At 51.1% G+C, this 23,422-nt stretch overlaps 2 protein-coding genes across 2 annotated transcripts in view; both read right to left on the bottom strand.

The window, feature by feature from the left end:
• NCKAP5L (NCK associated protein 5 like) overlaps positions 1-8,235 on the bottom strand; it is a 39,124-nt gene extending 30,889 nt beyond the window's left edge. The window contains exon 1 of the mRNA XM_084803174.1: positions 8,036-8,235. The gene's annotated coding sequence lies outside the window, so the exon portion shown is untranslated. The remainder of the gene's footprint in view (positions 1-8,035) is intronic.
• Positions 8,236-16,804: 8,569 nt separating this feature from the next.
• BCDIN3D (BCDIN3 domain containing RNA methyltransferase) lies at positions 16,805-22,612 on the bottom strand. The gene is made up of 2 exons (XM_084750157.1): positions 22,286-22,612; positions 16,805-18,794 (listed from the first exon to the last, which is right to left on the bottom strand). Exons 1-2 carry the CDS (start codon positions 22,595-22,597, stop codon positions 18,132-18,134), a joined length of 975 nt encoding a protein of 324 aa, XP_084606283.1. The 5' UTR covers positions 22,598-22,612; the 3' UTR covers positions 16,805-18,131.
• Positions 22,613-23,422: the final 810 nt, after the last annotated feature.

Genomic DNA, 23,422 nt, shown 5'->3' with positions numbered 1-23,422 from the left:
GGGCGTCTGCCTCCAGCAGTGCCCAGCCACACAGCTCGGCACGCGCCTCTGCTCACATGAACACTCACCAAGCCGAGGCAGGCCCCGGGAGGACTTACTCTTCCAGAACATGCCTTTTCTTTAAAACTGACATAGGCTTGTAATGACTTATGGGGTACAGTACCATAATTCAGTACGTGTATATGGTGTGTGACAAGCCCGTAGGGGCTGCACATGAGGGGCCTGAGATGGGTGCTATGTCTGGAATATCTGGAAACCACTCCCCAGGAAAGCCTCACTTTCATGGTGATGCTATGAGGAGCCGGGGTCACTGAGAGATGATGTTGTTGGGGTGGTGTCTAGGATGAAACTAGTGCCCTTAAAAAAAGAGGCCGGCAGCTGGCTGTGGTGGCTCAGTGCCCGTAACCCCAACGCTCAGGGACAGAGAGAGAAATATTACCAAAGTTCAGGTTCAAGGTCAGCCTGGAATACAGTGTGAGATCTGTCTTGAACAAGAACAAAAACAAAAACACAGAGGCCTAATTACAGCCTGGCTCTTGAGACCGCTTTCATCTTTCATCTGTGTAACTTCTAGAGGAACCTCTAGGTGCTTTCTAGCACGGAGAATACAAAGAGAAGACTTTGTCTTCGAGAACGTCCGTCCCACAAGCCCGATCTTGTCCTCCTCAGCCTACAAAGCCGTCAGAAATAACTGTCTGTGGCTGTAATTCTAACACGTGGAGAGCCGAGGCGGGACGGTTCCGGGTCAGGATAGACTGGCGACATGGTGAGGTCCTTCCTCAAAAAAGAAAAGAAAGAAGGAAAGAAAGAAAGGAGGAAAGAAGAAAAACAAGTGGGAGATACTGCTCAGCAGTAGAGGGTTTGCCTAACACACCAGGGTGTGACACTCAGAAAAACAAGCCAGCCAGATCCTGACGTGAAAAAACAGTAAGAGGCTCTGAGACAGTGGGATGACCGTGAGTAGTAGTTCTTGCTGTATGCCTTTTTAAAAACCATTTTGGTTTTTCAGTTTCGTGTGTATGTTGGAGGTGGGGGGGGGGAATCGAGTGAAAAATAAAACTCTAGGCTGGGCAGTGGTGGCGCACGCCTTTAATCTCATCATTTGGGGAGGCAGAGGCAGGCGGATCTCTGTGAGCCTGAGGCTAGCCTGGTCTACAGAGCAAGTTCCAGGACAGCCAAAGCTACAAAGAAAAAAGCTGTTAGCTACACAGAGAAAATCTGTCTTGAAAAACAAAAAGAAGAAAAAAAGAAACAAAAACCTCCAAGCTGCAAATATAGCCCACACCTCTTATGCTATAATCCTCGCACAGAGCTAGGTAATACCTGCTCTAAAAAAAAAAATAGTTTTTGAGACAGGTCTCACTCTGTAACCCCATTATGTAGGCCATGCTGGCGTCAAGCTCAAGAGTGCCAGGATTAACGGCATGTTTCACCGTGCCTAGCTAAAATAACTCTTGAAGTGTTAGAAGGAATCTGAGGTTGGGTCCAAGGCTTTAACCCAGGATTTGGGAGGCAGAGGCAGACAGAGCTCTTGAGTTCGAGGCCAGCACAGTCTATAGAGTTATAGGACAGCCAGGGCTACATGGAGTCTGTGGATGTGGCATGGGAGTACAGCCCTTGTCTGGGATGCGCGTTTTTTGTTTTTGTTTTTGAGACAGAATTTCTCTGTGTAGCCTTGGTTGGTCTGGTCTCCCTTTGTAGACCAAGCTGGCCTCAAACTCACAGAGATCCGCCTGCCTCTGCCTTCCAAGTGTTGGGACTAAAGGCGTGCGCCACCACGCCTGGCGGGATGTGTTCTTAAGTCCCTGGGTCCAGTCACTGGCACTGCAAAAATAAATCCGAACAGAGAGTAGTTTACAGGTGTAATCCCACTTCTTGGGAGGTTTACTGCAAATTAAAAGCCATTTTGGGTTACATAGTGAGTTCCAGGGGGCTAGCCTGAGCTACAGAGTGATCACTTGTTTCAAAACAACAACAACAACAAACCAATCTGAAAAGCTGCCTGAGCAGGTGTCGTTTTGAGACAGTCTTGCTGGAATCACAGGCCTGCAGCATCATGACAGCTAACAATGTTCTAAAGCTTCTCCCGGCTGTACTCATCTCTATCCCTGTACGGTAGGTAGAGAAAGCATGCCAGGGGTAGGCGAGGCAATGTATGGGGAACACTGACCATGGGGCACCGAGGCCTGGGGCTTTTACACCCCTCCCCACCATCCCCCACCCCCATCTGTGGTGTGGGCCAGCAGCACCACTACTCAGAAACTGTCAAGAGCTTCTTGTAACCAAGTAAGAGCTGTGTTCTAACTAGACCAGTGGTTCTCAACCTTCCTAAGGCTGAGACCCTTTAATACAGCTCCTCACTTTGTGATGACCCCATCAAAGAGTTATGGGGTTTTTTTTTGTTTTGTTTTTTAAAGATTTATTTATTATTATGTATACAGAGCTCTGCTGCATGTACACCTGCAGGCCAGAGGAGGCATCAGATCACAATATAGATCGCTGTGAGTCACCACGTGGTTGCTGGGAGTTGAACTCATGACCTCTGGAAGAACAGTCCGTGCTCTTAACCACTGAGCCATCTCTCCAGCCCGAGTTATGTTTTCTTTTCTTTTCTCTCCGCCCCCCCCCCAGACAGGGTTTCTCTATGTAGCCTTGGCCATCCTGGACTCACTTTGTAGACCAGGCTGGCCTCTGCCTCCCGAGTGCTGGGATAAAAGGCATGCGCCACCACACCCAGTTCCAACGAGTTATTTTCATTGCTACTTCATATCAGCAGTTTTGCTACTGTAATCAACTGTGAGCCACCATGTTGGGTGCTGGGAATTGAACTCAGGACCTCTGGAAGAGCAGCCAGTGCTCTTAACTGCTGAGTCATCTCTCCAGTCCTTATGAATGGTAATGTAACATGTGTGTTTTCTTTTCTGATGGCCTTAGGTGACCTCTGTGAATAGGTCATTCCAACCACAGGTTTCAAACCTTGGGAAGGCAGCAAGGTCTAGTCAATGGTGGGAAAAGCAGACACGCCCACCTCCCTCCGCATACAACTTTGGACCTAAGAGATAGGAGGTTGGTCCACGGGAGACTTTTGAGTCAGCTGGACTCCAGCAAATGACTGCTGGAAACGGCCTGGGGGCAGTTTCTAGGGGGTGTGTCTCAAAAGCGACCAATTATAGCCCCCATATCAACCCAACTTGTGTCAAGTGAAATCTGCCTTTGGAAACTTAGCTGTCCCCCACCCACCCACAGAGCCCCAGGACTCCCCAGGTGTCCTAGGGTCCTTCACAGCTTGCCCCTAGGGGCCAGAAGCAAATTTAGGCTGAGATGGAAGAGAAGTGCAGACCTGGGGGGAGGGAGGTGTCTAGCGCTGGGGCCCTGCAGGCAGCAATACTACAGCAACACCAACGAGATTCCCCTTCCTTTCAAAAGAGCTGTTTTTGTTTTGTTTTGTTTGAAAACCAAAACCAGTGCTCTAGATGGAACCAAGGCTTTCTAAGCTCTTTACAGGGTTTGCATCTCTGGCCCTGTAATTTTTTTTTTTTTTTTAAGTAAAAAGCTTAGTTGCGTACTGCCAAGCGCCAAGAGCTGAAGGAACAGCAGCACAAGGCTCAGCTGTGCCTAACCAGGTTCTTCTAAGCACCCACTAGGTCTTTAGAAATAACAGCAATGACAACTCACCTTAATAACAGCCTGGGCCTCCTCAGACTTCTTTCATGTGAGTAACTCCCAGAGCTGAGAAAAACGGTAATTACGGAGCGGGTGCCACACCCCAAACGGTGATGTGTTATTAATTCATGAGCCCTTGCTGGGAAACTGAGGCCCAGGGAGAAGGATCTTGCTCCAGTGGAAGCAAGGTCCACGTGCTGAGAGCTCTGCTGGGCACTGGGAACTGGAGGTGTTGGCTCCACCCCCTGTAGGTTTGGGAAGACACCAAGGGCAGGCGCATTCACTCCAGAGGTGGGCTGGGAAACAGGTGATATGTGTCCCAGGCTCACCCACAAGGCTGCGGCAGGACCAGGTGGGCACCCCTTTGTCCTTGAGCCCCTGCTCCACTCTCCTGGAGAACAGGGAAGCAGGCCAGCAGCTGCCTGAAGCATCCCTGAAGTGTGCTCAGGGTAGGAGAGGGCTCGGTGGTCCAGACAGTTCCACATCACCCAGTATAGGAAGAGGAGTGGGGCAACTGGCAGCTGGGCGTGGGGATCTAAGCAAGTCAATAAGTGGGGAGACTCGCAACTATAGCTCGGGGCCTGGTGTTTATAAGGCCCTGGGTTCAGTCCCCAGAACAGGGGGAAATGTCACTGAAAAACTCTCTTGGGAGCCGGGCAGGGGTGGCCCACGCCTTTAATCCCAACACTTGGGAGGCAGAGGCAGGCGGATCACTCACTGTGAGTTCAAAGCCAGCCTGGCCTACACAGAGTGAGTCCAGGACAGCCATGGTGTTCAACTTGTGAGCTCATCCCACAGCAAGCCTCGTGTGCTCGCTCCTATGGGACGCGGCAGAGGATGCCTGGGTAGCCTGATAGTCAAGAAGGCAGGCAGGAACTCACAGTGGACCTTTCCCACTGGTATCGAAGGAGGGAAGCCATGAGAGCTCAAACTAGGGTAGCAGAGAAGAAGATTCCGCAGGAGCGCTTATAGCCTACTGTGTGCCTGGCACTGTGCCAATGCTAGGAACAAATAAAACCCGACAGGCCAAGGCCGGAAGCCACCAATGGTCAGGTCCTCTGGTGCTCCAGCACACGGTCCAGGGCATTCGAGGTTTTGTTCTAGGGGATTCTAAGTTTTGCTTCAGCCAGCTAGAAAGCTGACCAGAGGTGCCCTTGGGGAACCCTAGGCTAATGCTCTAAGTAGCTATCCAGGTGGGGGTGGGGGTGGGGGTGGGGGTGGGGGTGGGGGTGTTGAGACAAGGAGCTCCTGCTATCCTGAAACTCACTGTGTAGAAACCATAGGCTGGCCTCACAGTCACAGAGATCCACCTGCCTCTGCCTCCTGAGTGTTGGGATTAAGGGAGCGGCCCACTATGCCCAGCTCAGTTTCCCCAGTTTTAACTTGAAGGTGGGCCTTGGACTGGATTTTCTCTCAGATTCCTCCCAGCCTGTGGAAGCTCTATATTGTTTTGATGCAGTGGCAGATCTCAGGTTGATTTACATAAATTTGCATGTTCAATAAAAAAAAACCAACTTCAAACTCCAAGTATAGAAAATCCAATCAGTCCATTAGCGCAGCCAGACAGGCTGGAGGAGCAGGCCAAGTTCGGGCACGGGGTTGTCAAGGCAGACAGCAGACAGTGGTAGCGAGGGTACTTGGGGGAGAGGTGGGGGTGGGGCGTGGGGGCAGAGGGAGGCGGGGCAGAGGTGAGAAAGAGCACCTGTTCTGAGAGACACAGTTCAGGTCTGCACATCATCACAGGGCCCCGGGCTGGCCAGCCTCAGAGCCATTCCTCAAGCTGGGATTGCTGCGTCTGCCTAGCAACAGCTGCGCCCTTCACTCTGACAGGAACTCCACCAATAACTGCTTTCTGGGAAACTGACCTCCGTGGGAGCTCCCATTATCCATTTCAAGGGCTTCATGACTGTGGAGGAGGTTTCTTAGGCTCCAACAGGCAAACTGTCTGCTGAACCTCCACTCACACGGGCTGGCAGAACTGTGGCTAGAGGGCTCCCCCGGACCTAAGAGAGCTGACAGGGTGAACGGCAATGCAGGAGAAATTCCAGGGCCTTTTTTAACCACCACACTCTCCTACAGTGTTCCTCTTCACCTGGGAGACCAAGGATGAAAACAAAGAAGAAGCCTTCTGGCTCTTGGGCTGGGAAGCAAGCCCTAACCTGGAGCGCCAGAGTCCTGAGAAATCCCTACCTCAGAGAGGAGCGGGGGCTGAGGGGGGGGTGGGGGGAAGCAGGCCAGTGGCAGCTGCTCCTTGCTGCTTGGGAGCTGGGGTGAGTACAGAGGTGCAGTGTGTAGAGCCAGCAGGTAGGCTAGGCACCAGCCGTGGGGCCCTCCTTGCCCCCTCCCCACAAGAGGGGTGGATGACTGTGCCGGGCGCCCTGGCTCACGTCAGGGAAAACAAGTCCTAACAGCTGGGAATCTGCCTGCCCCGCCAGCCCTGGGCTGCCTCCTCCTCTCTTAACCCCTCCCTCCCCAAAGACCCAACTCAAAGACTGGCCCAGTCAGGACGTCTCTCCCAGATGGGTGGGCTGAACCTGAGCCAGCAGGAGGAGTTCATCCCCCAAGGCACCAGGGCCAGCAGAAAAGGAGTATTCACAAGGCAGAACCGGGTTCTGTTTCTCCCCATCCAAAATTCAAATCCTGACCAACTGTGGTCCAGTGTTCCAGCTCTCTTAATGGAGGCACCCTGCTGGAAGACCTTCCTCCCCCTGACCCCCATCTTGAGTCACCTCCCAGTGGGAGGGAATTTTAGATCTTTCTGGTCCTACAGCTGAGTTTTGAAGATGAAGGAAATTGTACCCAATAGAAGCAAACTAACTCGCTCAAGGTCACAGAGCCCAGAGCTCCTGCCTCTGGCCACCCTGGCAGCAACTCAAGAGTATACACAGATGCTCTCCACCTTGTGACGGACAGAGTACATCACTCTAGTCTACAGCCCAGGACAGCAGCCCCTACCCCCACCCCACCCCATCCAGACCTTTCCTCTCTCCCAAAGGCTCCAGGAGGAGAACACTATAGACCCAAAGACACCTTAGGCACAGACTGCAGGCACTGCAAACAAATCCCAACGATCCATGCGGGGAATACTTCCCTAGACAAGAAACCCCACTCATCTCACACTGGGAATGGGGCTCAAAACTCCGAGAGGTCATATGGGGGATCGGTGGGGGCGGGGGTCCAGTAGGATAAAAGAGGGTGTACAACAAAGCAATTGTGCAATGCTCACTTCCCCTCGAAGGCCTGAGCACACAATAGTTAGGGATTCCTTCCCCGCGGGTCCTCAAGCCAGTCCTGGTCCCTGGCCTCTGCCTCCAACCACTTCCTCTGGCTGACAATTGTGTTTAAGCAGAAGGGCCCACTGGAGAAGGGGAGAGAGAGCGCCCGTGGAGAGGGAAACCAAGAAATTGCCTCTAAAGCTAAGGAAGCCCTGAAGCCTATAAGATCTCCGGCTCCTGAGGAAGGCCGGTCTTTAAAAAGCAGCTGCTGGGCAGGCTGGATGGGTTTGATTGAGCCCCAATGAGGTGAAGGCCTTCTGCGCCCTTGGGACAGCGCCAGGGCTAGAGAGACAAGAGGAGCCTTCCGCCCAGGATGAGGGAGTTGGGGTCCCAACAGCCGCTTTCCTGGGCTTGCTAAAACCAAGGGAATGTCAGGCACAAATAAATTCTCTGCATTATTTTGGCACCCCAGCCAAAAACCAAAAAGCCTTTTCAGTCGGGGCTGCGGGTCCTCGCTCCAGCCCAACCCTCTCCTTCGCTCAGCCTCTATTCAACGAGCACCCTGTCGGTCGGGTTCCCTCCATCCCATAGCCCCTCAGAGCCTCAGCAGGGCTGTTCCCAAGACCCGGTCACTCCGCCTTTCCCCGCCTCCCCCACGCCCTACAGCCCCGGGCCACAGGGACTGCAAGGAGTGCGAAGGGGCGCCCCAGGCACCAGTCTGCGCCTGCGCTTTGGAGAGAGCCCCCTCCCTCCGCAACCCAGCACGGCTAAACGGTACCGGGACCGTGGGATACGGGTAGGGTGGGATGCGCAGTGGGGGCAAGGTCAGTGCTTTCAAAGAGGGAGGGAGACCCGCCACCGGAACATCCCCCCACTCCCGAAAGTTTCCCTTCCGGGGCCACCGAGTGTGCGCGAGGGATGGCGCAGGGGGCGGGAGGGGGTGGGGTGGGGGTGGACAAAGTCACAACAGGACCCCTCCAGGGAGAGTAGGGCGGGAGGGACCGGCAAGGCGTCGAGGTGTGGGCCGGAAGCCTCGCTGCTCCTTCAAGCCAAAGCTGCCACGAGAGCCTTTCACTCCACACCCCGCGGCCCCCGCCCGGGGCGTACGGCTCCCCCCACCTCACAGCCCGTTAAACGCCAAACAGGCCTGAACTTACCGAAATCAGGTGCTGAGCTCCGCAGGCCTGGTCCACAGGGTCCATGGCTGCATCTCGGGGGCGGGCGGGCGAGGGGGGGGCAGAGAAAGGGGGGTACCGGAGCCGCCTCTTGATGTCAAGGCTTTAAAGGGGCCAATGAGCCCCGCCCCTCGCCCAGACCCTGCCTCCCTCCTCCCGCGCAGCCAATCCAAGCTCACCCTGGGTGCGCGCCCCTCCCAGCTCTGTCCAGATGTTCCCAGGACGAGAGCTAAGTCTGCCCGGCCGGCGCGCGCCGCTTCCGCCCGGGTGGGAAGGGCCTCCCCTCCCCCCTCCCCCCACGAAGAAACACGCTTCCCCCAGGCCAGGGCTGACCTGCAAAACCTGCCCAGTGCCGGGGATGCCAGGCTGGGCCGAGTGGGTCTAGAATGGGGGCATTTAGAACAGAGGGAAAACTAAGTGGCTTCGCGCGGGCCCACGGGCATGCGCGTGTGCTTCCGTGGGGCTGGGCGTGCACGTGTGTGTGGTTGAGAGCGTGTTTGTAATTTGCCTTTCTGCATACGTGTTGGGTTTAAGTCTGTGGCTTAACACAGAGGCTTGAGTGTCAGTTTGGCCTTAAGTGCTCCTTTTTCCATCTCATTTTCCATCTCTAGGTCGCGAGCTTCCCAGAAATTTGGAGACTGGCAGCGAGGAACAGGCACCTCTTGTAGGAGCAGTGCTGCTTTAAGAGGGAAGGCAGAGCCAGGCGTGGTTGTAAGGCACAGGCTGGCAAATCTCTAGTGCAGAAAAAGGATACTGTCTTGGTTGTTAGCCACTTCCTATGGGGAGGAGGGACACGCAGTTCAAACCACTGGGATTGAGGAACTAAGCTAATTAACTCGTAGGTTGCAGGCCCTTGCAACCTAAGAGAGCAGCACTATTCTCGCTGGTCTATTTGTTGTTACTGTTTTGTTGAGACGGGGGCTCCACATAACCCTGGCTAGCCAAGAACTCGCGATATAGGCCAGGCAGCCCTCGAACCTGCCGAGATCCTATCGCTACACTTATTTGTCCTTCAGTGGACACCGTATAGTCCTCACAATGTGCACCGTACTAACTGGCCTGGATGTGCTGGCTCTGGTTCCACACAGGGATTCAAAAGTATCTTTGGACACAATGTGTATTTTATTATAATTGCTTCTGTAATAGGTGTACAGGATGAAACTTAACTTAGTCCAGTAAAAGAACATAAACCGCTGGGCGTAGTGTCGCATGCCTTTAATTCCAGCACTTGGGAGGCTGAGGCAGGTGGATCTCTGTGAGTTCGAGGCCAGCTTGGTCTACAGAGCGAGGGCCAGGACAGCCAAGGCTACACAGAGAGAAACCTTGTCTGGAAAAACAAAAAAAGAACACAAAAACCATAAAAGAAATAGGGTGGTCAGGTTGTCTGGGGTTAATGTAAAGGTTCTTCTCTGAAGAAGGCATCTTTTTTGTTTTGTGTTTCGAGACAGGGTTTTGGCTGTCCTGGACTCTCTTTGTAGACCAGGCTGGCCTCGAACTCACAGCGATCCACCTGCCTCTGCCTCCCGGGTGCTGGGATTAGAGTGGGGTTTTGAAGACGGAGAACTTGAGTAAGATCTAGGCAAAAATAAGGGCAAGAGAGAGGCAAAAAGCTGCTGGCAGGCGTGGGATGGCAGTGCACCTCCTTGGTAGGAAGTGGGGGAAGTTACCGCAAGAGGCTTTGTGCAGAGGGGATGAGTGTGTAGGTAAAGGGATCACTTAGGATTTACACACAAACAAAACCTCAGGGTCTCACTGTGTGAGTCAGCGGGTTTCAAACGCTCTGTCCTGTCTCAGCCTCCCGGCTGTTAGTTTGAATTGCGGGTGTGCCACCAAGCCCAGATCGTTGCACAAGCCAAGCAGACACTCTATCCTGGAGCCAAATCCATGGCCTTCCATTCGCTTTTCACCCTATTTCTCGATGCCCGATTGTGGCATCTTTGGGACAGCACGGGACTGAGTAATCCTTGCCCAGTTATCCAACAGTTATTAAATAGGGAGTAATGGACTAGTCATGGGAGCCTAACAAAAATCAGACCTCGCTCTCCGTCAGAGGGCACAAACGTCCAATACAAATGATGTGTCCGGTGTATTCCGGTGCCTTGGAAGTCTTAAGTCTGTCAGGCATTTTTAACTATTTTGGAATGTTTGCAAGTAACTGAAGTTTTGGAAGCAAACATCTAAATGGGGTTCTTTTCATCTATGTGTTTATCCTTATTTAATAAACACAGGCAGAACATTTGTCCATGTCCTTGCCCTCCCTCGGGCTCTCGGACACTCGGTATTTTGGTGATCAGATGTGGGCTGACTTTATGCTTCGCACGCCTTTATCCTTAGAGATGAAAGGCGGAAACTCTAGCAGTTCCACGATTATTTTCCTTGATGAGGCTTACTACATTTTGATTGAGTTTTACTAATCACTTTATTAAAATTGTGAGGTTGCAAGGTTGATTCTCCAATCACCAATAACACCCTTTCCTTGGTTATAAGATGAGCTAGCTTCTTGGGTGTCTGGGGCTGTAGGCTGCTGTTTACAAAGCATTGAGATGGTGTGGCATAGCTGTGCACACAGTAAGATGACGTCGTGGAGCCACACCCTCCCCACTCACACATAGCACACTCTTACTGGTGTTTAAAGAGTGTTTTGCCTGTCTGTGTACCTGTGTACCACTTGGGTGCTCATTGCCCACAGAAGTCACATGAGGGCATCACATCCCCCTGGAACTGAATTGTGGATGACTGTGAGCCACCTTGGGAGTGCTGAGACTTAACCCTGGTCCTTGGCAAGAGCCATCTTCCCTCATTCCCTGCCTTAATACTTTGTGGTCGACCATTTGATGTTGGGTGTCTCCCGTCCTCAGAGGTTGATGTCACAGTCCCTTTACTGTCGTCCTCGTCCTGGTTGATAAGGTGACCCAAGTTTAGAACTCCTGGTGGTCAGGTTGCTAACTGGCTTATTCTTCAAGCTGGACCAACTCCAGGTCACAGTCTAGATGCCACTACTGCCTAGTAGGAGGAAGAAAGCTGGCTGGCTCGTGTTTGGTTCATTTTCTCCAGAGGAGTAAAAGCCTTGGCCAAGATCCTTTGAAATCTCTCACCTGTAAAGATGAAATGGATCTGCTCACATCCTTGAACTTCTCCTTGGAGTTGGGGCCAGTGGTCCAGGCCTGGAGTCCCTGCTGTTCAAGAAGGTCACAAATTCAAGGCTTCCCTTGAGTGAGTTCAAAGGTCAGTTTAGGTGACTAAATGAGACCCTCTCTCAAAATAAAAAGTAAATAAAGGGCGAGTGGTAGAGTGCTTGCCTAGTATGTGTGAGGTCCTGGGTTCACGTTTTCCCTGAGCTTTTTATTGTATGCCAGGCATGGTACATAGTGTTAGGGTAGGCCCCAGGGATGACTGTGGACACGTAAGCAATGTGAAAAGTGTACTTAGTCCTAAGAGCAAGCAGAGTGTTTGCATGGTTTTAAGTGAGGCCTGGGAGGAGAGCTGGAGGGTTACATGATCAGATTTATATTTTTTGGGTTTTTTTTTGGGGGGGGTTGTTCTTGGGGTTTTGCTTGTTTATTTTGAGAAAGGGTCTCACTGTATAGCCCTGGCTGTCCAGGAACTCTCTATGTAGACCAGGCTGGCCTCAAACTCACAGAGATCTGCCCACCTCTGTCTCCCTGTGGCAGGATCAAAGGCATGTGCTACCACCCACCCCTGGCTTTAGATCTGTATTTTGGAAGGATTGCTGTGGTTACAGTTTGGACAGAGATAAGACTGAAGTCAGGGACACAAGACAGAAAATATTTATAACAATTTGAGAGAAAAGTGAGAAGTGATGTGGTCTGGGTTTTCCCTTCCTGGCCGCTGCCTGTCCAAGGTGAGTGCTCCCTTCCCGGCCGCTGCCTGTCCAGGGTAAGTGCTCCCTTCCCGGCCGCTGCCTGTCCAGGGTGAGTGCTCCCTTCGCGGCTGCTGCTGTTCCTCAGGAGAGGATACAGATGTGCTGCATATTAACCTCAATTCTTAGGACAGGACAGGTTCCCTGAGACAATCTTTATCTGTGCAGTATTGTACCATCCAACACAGAAAATCGCACCACCATGTGAAAAGGTTGGGATGCTAAAACTCATCTCTACATAGGACATGACAGCAGAAGAGCAACTCGGAAAAGGAGGAGATGAGCAGAAATGGAGGAAAAGTCTGGCACAAAAGGATGCACGTGGTCAGGAAACATGTCTGTATGATGCCCAGCAGTAGGTACAGTGAATATATACAGGGGAAAAAAGGTCGAGGTGGGGCAAGATAGACGGCTCAGAGGTTAAGAGCACCGGCTGCTCTTCTAGAGGACCTGGGTTTGATTCCCAGCACCCATGTGGAGACTTACAACTCTCTGCGTCTCCAGTTTCAGAGAATCTGATACCCTCTTCTGGCCCAGCAGACACCAGGCAGGTGTGTAGTGCACAGACACACATGAAGGTAAGGCATCCATATGCATAAAACCTTCAAAAAAAGTTTGGAAGGAGTAACGTAGGCTTTCAGATCAATAATGTTGAGGCTCAAGACGATTTGGACTAAAGATATCTATGACTCATTAGAACTGGGGGCGACTGAAGCCACAGAGTGGAGGGGTGCCGGGACAGAGCCCCCAGGAAGGCCGATTAGACAGGGCGTCCAGAGGACTGCCATCACCAGAGCACAAGCCAGCTGTGCATGGAGCAACCAGTTCCCACAGCCTTGGAGGTCGGGTCCAGACAGACGTTCCTGTTGACTTTAGCCACACACCACCGGAGACCGGCAAAACCAGATTTTGAACGGTTGGGAAAGATGTACATAGTAAGTAATGGAGACAGGAAGTGTTTAAATCTTCCAAGAATCTTGGCTGTGCTGTTAGAGAAAAAACAAAACAAAACAAAAACAACTAGGCAGATACAGATGAATGAGGCAACAGGGTGTCCGTGAGAGGTGTTTAATCAGCTTCAGGAAGGCAGGGTTTAATTTTAAGGAGAATCAAGAGCGATCCCATCTCAAAGTGCGAGGACAGAGACAACCTCTGAAAGTTGACCTCTGACCTCCACATGCACCCATGGCACAGTGTCTGTACACACACATTTTCAAAGTAAAAAAAACAAAAACAAAGTTGCAGTGCAGGGCTGGAGAAACAGCTCTGTGGTTAAAAGCAGGGGCTGCTCTCCCGAAGGTCCTAAGTTGAAGTCCCAGCATGAGCACAGTGGCTCGCAACCAACTCTACCCATAGTCCCATGGGCTCCGATGTTCTCCTCTGATGTGCGAGACGTACCTTCAGATAAAACATCCGTTTACATAAAATACACACAAAGTAAATATTAAAAACAAAAACAACATTGCAACAACTAGTGGCCCGTGCACTTGGGAGGCAAAGGCAGGTAGATTTATGTGAGTTTGAGTCTAGCCTGGTCTACATAGACTTCCAGGCCAACTAAGGCTATATAGTGAGAGCCAGTTGAAAAACAAAAACATCAAGGGGTGTGGCTGCTTAGGAATGGCACTCCCAAGTTTTCCTCCAGCCTTCATATTCACACACATGTTCATGTGCACACATGTAAGAAACCCTGTCTGGAAAAACTAAAGAATAAAATAAAATAAAATAAAAGTAGAAAACACTCACCTTGGCAATCCAACACTTAAGAGGCAGGGTGGTGAGTCTGAGGCTAGCCTGAGCTACACGACAAGATTCTATGTCAACAAAACAAAACAACAACAACAAACAAACAAACTAGGGCAGACAAGATGGCTCAGCAGGTAAAGGTGCTTGCCACCAACTTGATAAACTGAGTCTGATCCCTAAAACCCACAAGAGAGAACTAAACTCCTGAAAGTTGTCCCGGTGGCCACATGTTCCCCCTGTGTCAATAAGCAAATGTAAGAAAGATACTGAAAAGATCATTCACATTTGAGGTAATAGAAAAAGCAACAGCAACAAAATCAAAGCACCCACACAAGCAGGCTCTGTGCTATCAGAGACCAGGGAAAGGATAAAACGGCTCATTGCTGGAGGTGGAAAATGCAGCCAAAAACATGGAAAGTATTTTTGTTCTAACGTATATGCAGTCATTTTTTTATTGTGTACACATATGTACACATGTGAGTGTGGGTGTGCACACAAGGACGGGGGTTAATGTTGGATATTTTCAATCAATTCATCTTTCTTCCCCCCCCCTCCCCCCCCCCGCCAGGGTTTCTCTGTGTAGCCCTACCTGTCCTGGACTAGCTTTGTAAGCAGGCCAGCCTCAAACTCACAGCAATCCACCTGCCTCTGTCTCCCAGAGTGCTGGGATCAAAGGTGTGTGCTGTTTTGCGCCAGTCTCCATTTTATTTTTATGTACCTGGGTGTTTTGCTTGGGGTTTTTTGGGGTTTATTTTGGGTTTTTTGTTTTGTTTTTGTTGTTGTTGTTTTTGATTTTTCGAGACAGGGTTGCTCTGTGTAGCCTTGGCTGTCCTGGGCTCACTTTGTAGACCAGGCTGGCCTCGAACTCAAAGTGATCCACCTGCCTCTGCCTCGCAGAGTTCTGGGACTACAGGTGTGCACCACCACACTCGGTGGTGTTTTGCTTGTATATAAGTGACACACGTGCCTGGTATCCATGGAGATCAGAAAAGGGCTTTGGATCCCCAGGGCTGGAGTTGCAGAAAGTTATGAACTGCTAGCCAGGTCCTCCAGCAGAGCAGCCAGTGCTCTTAATTCTCTGAGCCATCTCCCCAGCCCTGCATCATCACTTAAGAAAAAACAAGAAGCCGGTGTGGTGGCGCACGCCTTTAACCCCAGCACTCGGGAGGCAGAGGCTGCTCGATCGACGTGAGTTCGAGGCCAGCCTGGTCTACAAAGAGAGTCCAGGACAGCCAAGGCTACACAGAGAGACCCTGTCCCCCCCCCCTGCCCCCCCAAAAAAACCCCACAACAACAAACCAACAAAACCCAGGAGTCTATCAGCGCTGCACTAATCCACGAAATGAATTCTTCATTGTTCACTAGTCAGTGAGCTTTTACTGGGATGTAATTAACATGATCAAGCAAGTTGTCAATCAGGCTTGCTAGTTGACACTGTAGCCTCAGCATTTGGGAGACTGAGGCAGAAGCGTTGCCGTGAGTTCAAGGCCAGCCACAAGGCTCTATCACAAAAATAAACAACATCCCAAGCATTTAAAATATGTGCTTATCTGCCTTTTTCTTTCTTTCTTTTGGAGACAACTCTATGTAGTCCTAGCTGTCCTGGAACTCTCTATGTAAAAAAGACTGGCCTCAAACTCACAGAGACCCCCCCCCCCCACCTCTGCCTCCCCAGTGCTGGAAGTAGAAGGGTGTGCCAGCTTGCCTGGCCTGGCCTGGCATTATCTTCCACGAATGTCTTTACTGTATATTCACAAATGAGATCTGGTGCCCTCTTCTGGCATGCAGGCACACATGCGGGCAGAATACTGTACAAAAAAAAAAATCTTTTTTTTTTTTGTTGTTTTTTGAGACAGGGTTTCTCTGTGTAGCCCTGGGTGTCCTGGACTCACTCTGTAGACCAGGCTGGCCTCAAACTCACAGTGATCCACCTGCCTCTGCTGGGATTAAAGGCATGCGCCACCACCGCCCTGCCACAAATAAATCTTAAAAAAAGATTATAGCTGATGGACAGCTCATTCTCCACATGGGGAAGGGGTAGGGGAGAGTGTGTGTGTGTGTGTGTGGGGGGTTCTGCCTCTGACATGAACTCTGGTGCCTGCATTTGATCCCTGCCCCTTGGGGGGAGAGGCCCTGTGGGAACACGGAGGAAGGATGTTCAGGCTATCCAGATGAGAGCTGAGAGGCTGTGGTCAGATGGTGGGGGAGGAGGACCCAACCTGTCAGGTCTAGGGGAGGGGAATAGAGTGGAAAAGGGAGGGAGGGTGGCACAGGAAGATACGGTTGAGAGGAAAACAAGACGGACAGACACGGATTGGAAGACCGACAGAGGGACACGGATTGGATGCAGTGTACAGGATTTAAATGGCATCCGCAGGACTTGCTGGACTTTGCACCTGTTTCAACGTGAGGAGGAGACAGCCAAAGTTTCTATCATGCGCAGTAAAAGAACGTCACAACGGGGCTAAGATTAGGTTTGGGAATGATTAGTTTGCTTTTGGGATATGTTGATCTATGATAGATTTGAAGTGCCTAATAACTAGTTCAGGAGATAATGATTACAAAACAGGAAAATACTAGTTTGGGACCCTGGGGGTGGGGCGGGGGCTACCAGTTTAGGAGTCATTAGGGTGTGGTTAAGTTAAAGGAACAGGAACAAAAGGTCTTTCTCTGGGAAAAACACTCAGGAGGATGGACGGAATGCCGTAAGATTGTCTCTTCCAGGCTCTTCTCTTCTACAAGAAACTGCCCCCCCCTCTCAAAAAAGAAACAAAGAAACAAAAAGATGGTCTCTACCACTTGTGTCAGAAGCAAGGTGCCTGCTAAAACAGAACACCTTCACTGTGGATGTACCTAATGCCGTAGAGCTTAACAATGGCCAGCGTGGGGGAGGGGTGGGTGTGGGTGGAGGTGGGGGTATGGGGTGTGGAGGTGTGGGTGGAGGTGTGGGTGTGGGTGGGTGGTCAGGACCTTGGACGGGGCACTGGCTGCTCTTGTAGGAGTCAGGAATCCATACACCCACGTGGTGGTGCTCACCGATCAGTCCCAGGAGATCCCATGCCCTCTGCTGGTCTCTTTGAGAACTGCATGCACATGGCGCAGATATACACACAGACAAAACAAAATTAAATTAAAAAAAAATTTTTTTTTTTAGTGGTTAGCATGGCAATAAAGGAACACAAGGCCAGGGAGCCTTTAATCCAAGCACTTGGGAGGCAGAGGCTGGAGGAGCTCAGTGAATTCAAGACCAACCTGGTCAATTCTAACACACACACCCGTCAGGACTATGTAGATGCCTTGTCTCAAAACAAACAAAAATTTCAAAGTAAAGCACAACAAGAGCAGGCAGGGGCTGCAGCTCACGGGCAGAGTGTGTGCCTGACCCTTAGTCCAGAAACTGAAGAGGGAGACGGGGGAGGAAGGAGAAGCAAGATTGGCGAGCTGTACTGCAGACCCAAATCGCAGCCCGCCTCAGGGCTCCTAACTTAAACCTTGTTTATTTTGGTGGGGAATGAGACAGCTAGGATCAAACCTTTTAAGTAAATGCTCTGCAATTACGCTTTACCTCAAGCCCTAAATATCTGTTGTCACCACTTTGGTTTTGTTTTCTTTCAAGACAGGGACTCATATAGCCCAGGCTAGCCTCAAACTATGCAGCTGAAGGTGCCCCTCAACTCCAGATCCTCCTGCTCCTGCCTGCCAAGTGCCTGGATTACAGGCAGGCCCCATATCCCCCATCGTCTGAGTATTTTTTAAATGCTAGTTAGCACTTCTTTCTAGTATCCGTGAGTGCTGTGGTAGAGACCTGGCCTGCTCCAGGAAAGATGCCTCGGTACTAACCACTGCTTGTAGCCAGGGCAGCACCTCGTCACAGATTCCATTGAGGCCTTGTCTCAAGGCCTCAGGCTTAGGAAGTCCAGAAAATGCCCGCAGAAAAGTCAGATTTACAGAGCTCAAGGATGAACTCCGTTGTTATTTTTATTTTTCATTTTTATAAATAACGCGTTGGAGCTGGAGATGAGGCCCGGTGATAGACCATTTGCTGAACACACACAAGTAGCAAACAAAAGTACTTCCAAAAGCAGTTTTGGTTGGGCGTGGTGGCGCACGCCGTTAATCCCAGCACTCAGGAGGCAGAGGCAGACGGATTGTTGTGAGTTCGAGGCCAGCCTGGTCCACAAAGTGAGTCCAGGACAGCCAAGGCTACACAGAGAAACCCTGTCTCGAAAAACTAAAACGAACAAACAAACAAACAAAGCGGTTTCATCTCCCAGAACCACAGTCTCCGTGCGTACTGCCTAGCTCACAGCCCTGAGAACGCATCCGCCCGCCCCATCCTTTTCCAAACACGGGAAACAGAGGCAGTGTTGAGTGGCTTGTTCCCGACGCTTTGCCACAGGCTCCCACCAGGCCCCCAGGCTGCCTGATGGCTCCGGGACGCAGGAGCAGTTCTCAGTACAAAAGCTCCGCAGTCTGTCTTTGCTGGTCTTGCTGCTCGGTCCTACTGGCTTCAGAATCTTTTCTCGGGGATGCAGGGACTGGCTGAGTCTCCGTGGTGGCGTGCTTCGCTCTGAAGAGTAGAAGGCTTCGGTCCCAGCTGGTGTTGCCAAAGCAGCACACCAGTTCCATGTCGTGGTCCTGCGTCAGGATCCGCACGACCTGGCTGGCCATATCACCCCGGATGGCGAGAGCGCGGAAGTGATCGAACTTACGGAGGCCCAGCTTCCGGAGGCGCCGTGCCGCTGCCCGGTAACACTTCCAGGGCTGGGGCTCCACCAGGAGGTAGCTGCAGAGAGAGGAGACGTGGGCCAGGAACGCGCACAGGCCGCGGTCCCCGTGGTTCAGATGAATCCACATGGTCACCGACATGCAGAACACGACGTCGAACACGGAACGCCCGAACTGGCTTAGGAAAGAGTTCACGGGGGCCTCCCTGGTCCTTTGGTCCATGATGTCCAGGGTGATGAAGGTCAGGGCGTCGGGGAAAGGACATTCTTTTTCAGCCCGCTCCACAAGGGCTGGGTCTATATCACAACACAGGAGGCGGAGTTCTCTGGAGCAGGTCTCTCCATCGCTCCGGGAGAGGAAATGTCTGTACAGAGCCACACTTAGATCCTAGAGGAATCAAAAAAGAGCCCTGTCATCGCAGCTCTCAAGCAGTGAGAGGAAAAGAAACCTCTCATCCTTTGAGACTGCCACTTACCTCTGCCTGTACCAGATGTGAGGCTCTTAATGCTCTAAAGAGGATACATTATTTTTTTCATGAGCAGACCAGAGGCTACAGGCTGTAATGCACCTGCCCTATAACCTACATTCTATTTTAATTTTTAACCTTTTCCTTCCCTTCTTTTTTCTTTTTTCAAGGCAGGGTTTCTCTGTGTAGCCTTGGCTGTCTTGGACTCGCTTTGTAGACCAGGCTGGCCTGGAACTCACAGCGATCCACCTGCCTCTGCCTCCCCAAGTGCTGTGATGAAAGGTGTGCGCCACCCCCGCCCGGCTTGAGTCAGTCTTAATTCAAACTCACTATATAGCTGAGGATGGCCTTGAACTCCTGACCCCCTGCCTCCACCTCCTGAGGGACACATGATTACATGCATGCAACTGTGCCTGACCACCTGTACCCCGCCCGACACTGACAGCAGACTGTGAGCTGTTGGAAGTTATAGTCCAAATGATGTGGCAGAGGCAGCCCAGAGCCCAGAGCAGGTTTTCAGCTTAAATGATTTACTGGCAAACTCAGGATCTTTTTCTGGGCGTCTCAAGGAAAGGAGATGGGGAGTTGAGTAGTATCCCTGATCAGGAAGGCAGCGAATGAGAGCACTGTCTTGTAAAAGTCTGTTCCTCAGATGCAGCCAGCAAAGCCTGGGTTTTAAGCAGTTCTCGTCCTGCCTTCATCTCTACAGCCTCCATTTCTGCCGTGGGAGCCTGCTGCACCTCCTTCTGAAACCCACTCTACTTCTGCAGCCATCACTTAAAAAAAATGTATTATGTATACCGTGCTCTGCCTGTGTGTACACATGCACACCAGAAATGGGCATTAGATCACACTACAGATGGTTGTTAGCCACCATGTGGGTACTGGGAATTGAACTCAGGACCTCTGGAAGAGCAGTCAGTGCTCTTAACCTCTGAGCCGTCTCTCTCTCCAGCCCTGTAGCCATCACTCTTAAAAGCTGCTGTGACTCTTTCTAGCCGAGTGTAATGACATGGCCATCTAACGATGCATCTGACTCTAGTCCACTAGCAGTAGCAGGGGTCACACAAAACAGAGGCCACTGAGATGTCCACTAGCAGTAGCACGGGCCGGTCAGTAAGATGGAATGTTAGGAACAGTGTCACGCTGAAGAGCTTGGCTCAATGCACCAAAATAGAATACTTTCAAAAACATACTACTGAGTGGAAAAGCCAAGCCACAGTGAAAAGATGCGGCAAGTCTCCTGTCTTGTTTGTTTGCCTGGTCCTCCTGCTTCTGCCTCCCAAATGCTGGTATCACAGGCGTGTGCCACCATATCGGGAACACAAGCTTTCCTTTATACAGAATCCCAAAGTGGGAAAACTGTATCGTTTGGGGTTAGAAAAGGAGTAAGATAAAAGCGAAAGCAAGACAGTAAGTTGAGTTGTTACCTGTGGCTGAAGAGGCCTTTTATAAGTAGGAAATGGCATATAAAGAACTTCTGGGGTACTGACAATGCTTTCTTTATTTCTTTTACTCTGACAATGGTCATTCATAAAGTGCGGACTTATGTTTATGGACTTTTTAGGAAGGTATAGAATAATTCACAAAAAATTCTGCATTTTAAAAATTATGGATTGAAATTTGGTATGGTGGCGCACGCCTTTAATCCCAGCACTCCGGAGGTAGAGGCGGGCGGATCTCTGTGAGTTTGAGGCCAGCCTGGTCTGTCGCAGAAAAAAAAAAAGAAAGAAAACTTAAACAATTATGGATGAGGGTTATTTACTTATCTAAAGTCACACATTAAGTTAATTATCTTTTTTTTTTAAGTTAATTCTCTTATACCAGGCTTTACTTTCTTTTCTTCAGCTTTTCTATTTTTAAATTTACTTTTTTTTTTTAATGTGTATGCACGTGTCTCTGTGCTTACATATGCCATGTGTGTGCAGGTGGCAAGAGGGGCCAGAAGAGGACACGTGATCCCCTGAAACAGGAGTTCCCGGTGGTTGAGAGCTGTCCAAGCAGGGCGCTGGGAACTGAACTCAGGTCCTCAGGAGCAGCCAGCACTCTGAAGAGGCAGCTGGGCCGTCTAACAAGGTAAACGAGCCACCTGGGGTCACTTTAAAAACACACGCTGACGTAAGAGACACGGGCAAAGGCCAAGACGCTGCCTTTGTAGTGAACTGCGAAGCCACACTAACACAGTAGTTCAATGTAACCCTTGGAGGCACAAGGACCCACACCACAGGGCTAAACCTCCTCCTCCCTCAATTCGCTTCCCTCCTATCTGACCCTGTGTGCCTGAGCCTGGCATGGCCTGCACATTGAGGGTGGTGTGGCCACGCAGAGAGACTCTGTGTAAAATGATAAATCAATGCATACACGGGAACAACCGCTTTAGTCGACTGGAACCGTGTCCTCTCTACTGTGCTTTTATAAGCACTGCTTTCAACTTTAAAATCTTTGAGTGGCTTCCTGTTTCCTTTCAGGAGCTCTCTTTTTATCCCCTCTGGTTTCTTGTATTATGGTGAGGTTTGCACCGGACACACCCAGCTGCTTATTTCAGTCCGTATCCAGAAGCTCTCCTTAGCTGAGTCCCTTAAGGTCTTCAACCATCCACCAGTGTCTCTTTTATTGTAGTTTTTGGAAACAGAGTCTCATATAGCCCAGGCTACCCTCGAACTTTCGAGGATGGCCACCCTTTGTCTCTACACCGGAAAAGCCATCACCATAGTAAAGGACTCTATAAACCCCCTACTCTGGAGTGACAGGGATGTGGCACCTAACTTTGGAACCATTTGCAATCATGGGGCAAGACTGCCTGCCGCACGTAAGATATCCACTAAGTGACTACAAACAGGTGAGGCTGGCATTTTATTTTGCATGTGGTTTGGCTATAATCATTACGTTCCTGAAAATACTCTGCGGTGGTAAGGGTGGCTGAAAACCTCCCTCCTCTGGCAGAATCATCTATTTTCTTTCTTGATCCTCTCTACTGTTCACCGTTGTACTGTGCTAGCACAAGTTTAAGTAAATATGTACCTGGCTCCAGGTCTGCCCTGCACCGGATATCTGGAGCTTTAAGTTTCGGGCATGATTCTGTCACCCTGGATCTTGGCGGATTCTGGGAGCCCCAGTCTCCAGCCAAGGCCAGCAAAAGCAGGGGGTGGCAAACGCCGGAAGTCCAGATTAGACCGCCCTCCTCCCCCGCGGTCCGGCGGGAATTTGGAATGAACTGTAGATTACTCAAAATTCCTGACTTGGTGGTGGAGCCCCAGGGGTTGGGTGGGAAGTGCACACGTCTGTCACCGCTATACTTTAAAAGCCCACTTTGGGCAAGTTTTGATGCCACGCCCGGGCCTGCACCACTGAGGACGTGGAGGCTGGACAACTGCTGGGCTCCCGGCGCTCCGAGCCCTCCCGCGTCACTCACCCCGGAGTTACACCCCACGTCGAGCCCCAGGATCGGCCTCCTGTCGGGACCCTCGGGAGGGAAGAGCTGCCGAAGAAGCTCCGGGGGCAGAAGGCGGAGCCTTTGCTCGGGAGGGTGGAAACGAGAATAATGAGGGAAATTTCCGAACGGGGCGGCCCCGGGCTTCAGAGCCGCTGGATTCTCTTCCTTCACGGCCTCTTCATCGACCCCTCCTGCCAACCTCTCTGACGCTGCCATCAGTCTTGGTCCCTGGGTCCGGGCGGAACCGGAAGCCCGGAATCTGCGGAGGGAGAGCGCAGCGCCAACGCGCATGCGCCTCGGGGAGAGGTCGGAAGTATGGGGAGCCTGAGTAAGCGGGAAGACTCCGTGTCTAGTGCGGGTTTGCGGTATCCTATGAAGGCCGTCATCATCCCCTCTTATTAACGAAGTTGCCCAAGTTGAGGTTGAAACTTGGGCCAACTGACCAAAGCAAGGAGTTTGCTGAGGTCTTGGAACTCAAGTTGGTACAACTTCCTTTCCTTTCAAATGCACAAAGCGAGACCCAAAGGAGAGGAATAAATTTTCTGTGGGGGGTGGGGGATGACTGTGGCATGCGACAGGGTCACACAGTGAGACTGTGACACAGGAACTTGCTCCTGGTTTAATAAAAGGTAGCTGGAAGCTATAGATCACTTGAGGTGCCAGACGCTCTTGTGGAACAGGCACTCCACCCCAGAGGATGGACAGCATTGATGTTTTTCAGCCTTGAATCTCATATACTTATCATAAACCCTGGTGCAGAGACGTTCAGTAAATATTTGTAGAATGAAAACTCTATACAGGAGGCAAATAAGTGACTAAGTCGTCATAGCTACTGGGGACGGTGGGGGGGGGGCAGGTGGAGAAAATGGGAGGGAGAAAGTTAAAGTGAAAGATAAGGTGAAAAGCAGGCTGAGTGCTGCAGAGATGGTTCAGTCAGTAAATGCTCGCTGGGTTAGCATGTGGCCGTGAGTTCCTATCACCAGCAGCCGCAAGAATACGCTGGGCGCCTGTAGTCCCGGAGGTGGGGAATCAGAGAGGGGAGGGTCCTCGGGGTTTGCTGCCTAGGCAGCCTAGCTGACTTGGTGAGCTCCAGCTCCTTTGAAAGATTCTTTTGCA

This window comes from Acomys minous (assembly GCF_964271855.1).
Source record: "Acomys minous genome assembly, chromosome: 12".
Taxonomy (NCBI): domain Eukaryota; kingdom Metazoa; phylum Chordata; class Mammalia; order Rodentia; family Muridae; genus Acomys; species Acomys minous.
Note: the sequence above shows the minus strand (reverse complement) of the source record. Positions and strands in the feature narration are given on the sequence as shown.